The sequence below is a fragment of the Castanea sativa genome, chromosome 10, assembly GCF_040712315.1.
Source record: "Castanea sativa cultivar Marrone di Chiusa Pesio chromosome 10, ASM4071231v1".
Lineage (NCBI taxonomy): Eukaryota > Viridiplantae > Streptophyta > Magnoliopsida > Fagales > Fagaceae > Castanea > Castanea sativa.
In genome coordinates, this window is record NC_134022.1 from 27,868,060 (window position 1) to 27,873,163 (window position 5,104).

At 33.7% G+C, this 5,104-nt stretch overlaps 1 protein-coding gene across 1 annotated transcript; it reads left to right on the top strand.

Moving 5' to 3' along the window:
- The first annotated feature begins 231 nt into the window (after positions 1-231).
- Positions 232-3,776, top strand: LOC142613926 (zinc finger protein GAI-ASSOCIATED FACTOR 1-like). Its single transcript, XM_075786445.1, has 3 exons — positions 232-664; positions 1,250-1,646; positions 2,135-3,776. The coding sequence occupies exons 1-3, from the start codon at positions 466-468 to the stop codon at positions 3,228-3,230; spliced, it is 1,692 nt and encodes a 563-aa protein (XP_075642560.1). The 5' UTR covers positions 232-465; the 3' UTR covers positions 3,231-3,776.
- Positions 3,777-5,104: the final 1,328 nt, after the last annotated feature.

A 5,104-nucleotide genomic window follows, 5' to 3' on the forward strand; every position in this document is an offset into this window, starting at 1 on the left:
TTTATAACCAAACCCTTATTGTATAACAGATGCTAATTAAGAAATTAAGAAAGAATTTACAAGACACACATATAAAAAAATAATAATAAATAAAAAAGGTGAAATGGAGTGGCTATAATAATAATAACCAACAATTTAGGGGCAATTGCGAAGCAATTGTCTCTTATGCATACTATATATATTTATATAAGGCCAAAGAAGACCAGGTTCCAATGTCAGTGTTATGGCAGGAAATAGCTCTCTTCTTCACCTGAAATGAAGGAGAATTCCCTGGTTTTTGTCTTCCTCTCATGAAAGTAAATTCCCTATTTTGTGTTCACCAAAAACAAGCCCTTCCTTTTAGTGAGAGCACCAACAACAAGAAATGAAGAAAGAAAAAATAACAGCTTAGAAAGGAACAAAAAACAAGAGGAACAGAAGGACAAATATCTATTATAACTATATCAATCTTTTTCTCTCTTTCAAATGTCAAATGCTACAGGTGATGAAGGGAGCTTCTCTTCAGGAAATACCGGGGAAGAAGTTGTTCAAGAAAGGCAGCAACAACAGCTACAAAATCCTCTCCATGGCTCAAGCTCAGGACCTTCTGGTGCCAACAGCAATAGCTCTACCTCCCAACAGCAACCACCCGCCAAGAAGAAAAGGAATCTTCCAGGAACTCCAGGCAAATTCCATCACCCCCACAAACCTTAGTCATGTTTTTAAAGCTAATATCTAGTTCCTTAGTTTGAATAAAGTTAGTTCTGAAATTGAAACATGCATTTACAAGTGCTTTTAGTAGTTAGGTAAGTGCTTACAAAATAGGTAGGTGCTTAAACATAAGGTGCAGATTTGTTACTTAATTATGCATGTTTCAGTATACTTAAGCATTCATGTTAGGTGTGTTTGATTCAGCTCAAGATAATAAAAGAAAATGGTTTGTTCTTTATGAGTTTACCTTTCAAAAATATTAAAGCTGATTTTTTATTTATGAAAAGAATAAAATAAAGTTCAATTATTGCCTTGAGATTACAATAATTGCTGACAACTGTTTGCTTGATTGCGCTTTTTATTTCTCTCTTTTTGTTTCCAACTGTGATGGGCTGTTATGGGTTCACGAAATTATACTTTACATGGAATAAAATTGAAATTCCCAACTTTTTCTAATATGGATCACTCTTATACTTCTTTAAGTATTTCTAACAACATTCTACTTTGGATGAATTCGAAAAGGCTATGCTAATTATTTAATTTTGATGGTTTAATTTAGATCCAAATGCTGAAGTTATTGCTCTATCACCAACGACACTAATGGCAACAAACAGGTTTGTGTGTGAGATATGCAACAAAGGGTTCCAAAGGGACCAAAATCTTCAATTGCATAGGAGAGGTCACAATCTTCCATGGAAGCTCAGGCAAAGGACAAGCACCGAGGTCAAGAAAAGGGTCTACATATGCCCTGAGCCATCATGTGTCCACCACAACCCGGCTCGAGCATTAGGAGACCTTACTGGCATTAAAAAGCACTTTAGCCGTAAACATGGAGAAAAGAAATGGAAATGTGACAAATGCTCAAAGAAATATGCCGTGCAATCGGATCGGAAGGCTCATCAAAAGACCTGTGGTACTAGAGAATACAAATGTGATTGTGGAACCATCTTTTCCAGGTTCACATTCCATATTTTCATGAAGTACAAACATTAAACGTATTCTGCATGTGCATGAAATGTTAGGATGTCAAATAAGTACAACACTTAGATATATGGTATAGGACATCAAGCGAATTTCTTATGTAGTTTTTGCATGTTAATTTCTTAGCTTGTTGAGAAAACTGCCACAAGATTAATTTTTCCGGTACATATATATGTGGCTATGTTCACTAATTAGGTTAAAGTATCATAGTTTCATGTAGCTTCCCATATAAAGGAGATTTGGAAATGGCCGACAATTTGATTGACTTTTTTACTAACCCTTTTTTGTGCTTCTTTTTATGAGCTTTTTCCCCCCTTGCTTTTTAGTTTTTAAACTTCGAAGTTTTTATCTTTCTTCTCATACAAAAATAATTGTCTATTACACTTTAGTAGTTCAAATTATGATATTTAAATAAACAACAAAAACCTAATGCAAACCCACTTCTTAATTCATGTGTGTGCAGGAGAGATAGCTTTATCACCCACAGAGCTTTCTGTGATGCATTAGCAGAAGAAAACAACAAAGTAAACCAGGGACTAATGAACAACAATATTGGGTCAAACATAGACACCCAAATGCCTGAGCTGATGTCATCTATGCCCATGAACACCACAACAAACGCATCCATTGGAACATCTGAATTCAACAACTTTGACCCCAAGAACCCACTCAAATCCCTCCCCCAAGAACTAGTCCCAATTCCATTTAAGTCCATGAACATGGGAGGTTTGTTATCAACAAGCTCAGGTACTCTCTTTGGCGGTCCAAAGACTTCCTCTTCATCAAGCCTACATCTCAGTTCCAACAGCTCCTCTGGCTTAAATTATCTCCAAGACAATAAAAATGGGTGCCAAATCTCTGGGTCAGCTCACATGTCAGCAACAGCTTTGTTACAGAAAGCAGCACAAATGGGTGCCACTGCAAGCAATAATACTATAAACTCACCCATGATGGAAAACAGCCTTGTTAGTGCCAGCATGGCTGTTAATCATGACAAAATTTCTTCTATTAGACCACCATACTCATCAAGTGCCTTTCAACAGCATAATATTAATACCTCATATGATCACTTCCAACCACAGCCTGGTCAATTAAACATGGTTGGGATCAATGGTGGAGCATTCATCAACCAGGAGCCATTGCAGAAAGTCCCACAGGAAATCTCACAACTCTTTGATAGTACTACTACTTCTAGTACTGGTGGTGGCTCTACAATTAATGATATGGCTATGTTTAGCCAAATGATAATGAACCAAGGATTCATGATGAAGAACATAGAACAAGCGGACAGTACTAGTTCTAGTTTGATACATGGAAAAGCCACTGTTGAGCTATGCCAGACAGAGCCATCAAGTTTTAGAGGAAGTGATAGGACTACAGTTGATTTCATGGGGATTGGGGGGTCAAGGCCTGTGAATATGCATGAACCACAGCAGCAACGACAACAAAGGTTGGAATTGGAGGCAATAAGCCAGCAAAGGTTTCCAATTATGAATCCTTTCCAGCAACAATTCACACATGGGGATTCAGGAATTGAAAAGCCTTTTTGGGATGTTTGAACAATATATATAGGTTTTTATGGTTGTGGATCTGCATGTCGATGGAAAAAACATGTTCTTACACACATCAAGCATGGCCATGATGGAATAAAAATCCGTCCCTCTTATTGTTCCATTTTATACTCTACACTCATTACAGTAAATTGTGTGTCTGATTTTTTAGAATATAAAGTGGAATACTAAGAATGAGACAAAGGATTTTATTTTGGCCATGATGTAGCATGAAGGGTGGTGATGGGCTAAAGTGGTTTCTATACCTAATTTAGCCATTGTGAAACACGAGCTTGGTTTTGAAATTCAAGTGGTTCCCATGCAAGATCCATTTGGATAACTCTTCTCTTTAATCTTGAATTATGCCTGTTTGGAAGACTTCAAAATTGAAAAAAAAAAAAATATATATATATATATATTAAGAATTTGGATGTTCCTTGAGAATGTGTGTGGGAGCAACTATGCGAAAAGGAGTGAGCTTTAGTGGGCATCTAGAATGATCTTCACAAGAATGTATTGTTTAAAATATGAAAATTTAGGATGATTGAAGCACAGCCGAACTTCATTGTGCGACAGGCTCATTTGAACCTTTTACTTGAATCTTTTTTGTAGGTACATGGGCCTGTTTTTTTTTCTTCATGCATGGAAAAATGCCATGGTCCATTTCAAACATGAGCCTGTTCTTTTTTAACAAAAATCTTTTGTTTATCTTTTCTTCGCTTAACCTTAGCCAATATAATTAAGCTAGGCATATGCTTGCAAACAACCTCTAAGAAAAATTTTACGTGTCAATTAAGTTTGAAACCTAAAACAACAATTTTAACTAAAATAGTTTCTTATATTTATTTATCAATTAAATAATTGTTATTTACATTTCTATATTATAATTTTTTTTTACTTAAAATCCACTTTTCCTAATTTTTATTTATTTAAAAATCACCAATAAAATTTTTGTTATATTTTATTTATTACTGGTAAAAAATTTATCTATAAATCCTTTTTTAGATTCAATTGTTTTTTTATTCTTATATTGTTCAGTTTTTCATATCTAAATTCATATTCTCTAGTTGACATTTATAATTAAAAATATTTACAAGGAACATTATCTAAAATAGAAAGTTTTAATATGACTATAATAAATAAATGTAATAACATAGAACAATAGAATCTAATTTATGAAAGGTACTATTACCGTTTCACTTAACGATAGAATTACCTAATAACCTCAAACTTCATAAGTCAAGGTAGATTCACATCAATTCAAATTGATAATAGAATTTTTCACATCAATTTTACATATAAAAAAAATATTATATAAAAAGTAAAATAAAATTATTTACCTTAAATGTGAATGTGAAAGTAAATTTAGAAATAGAAGTGAAAAAACAATTTTTGTGGTGACAGATTGTCATTTGCCGAGAGAGAGAGAGAGAGAGAGAGAGAGATAATTAATCATGAAAAATGTATTTCGCTTTAGGTCACTAAATAAATATAGCAATGGACTATAGGACCAAAGATGATGAGCTTTCTTTCATTTGATAACCTTAGACCATTACTAAAAAACGATCTAATAGAAGAGTCAATACGGTGCCAATGGCCTTTAATCAACTGACATTTCCCTTCTTGGTAAGGGAGCATGTCTAAAGACTAGAGTTAATCCCTCTCAACAACCTTACCTAACAAAAAAAAAAAGTTATGTTTAGTAAACTGTAATAGACACTGTAATATAATAGTTATTTCAACGGTTTAGCTATTTAGTATTTTGGTTATGCTTTTATTACAAGAAATAATCATTCCTTATGAATAACTATTCTTTCAAATGGGAAATAATTATTCATTTCTAAAAGAGTTGTAATAGTTATTCATTTGTAGGTGTATTAATT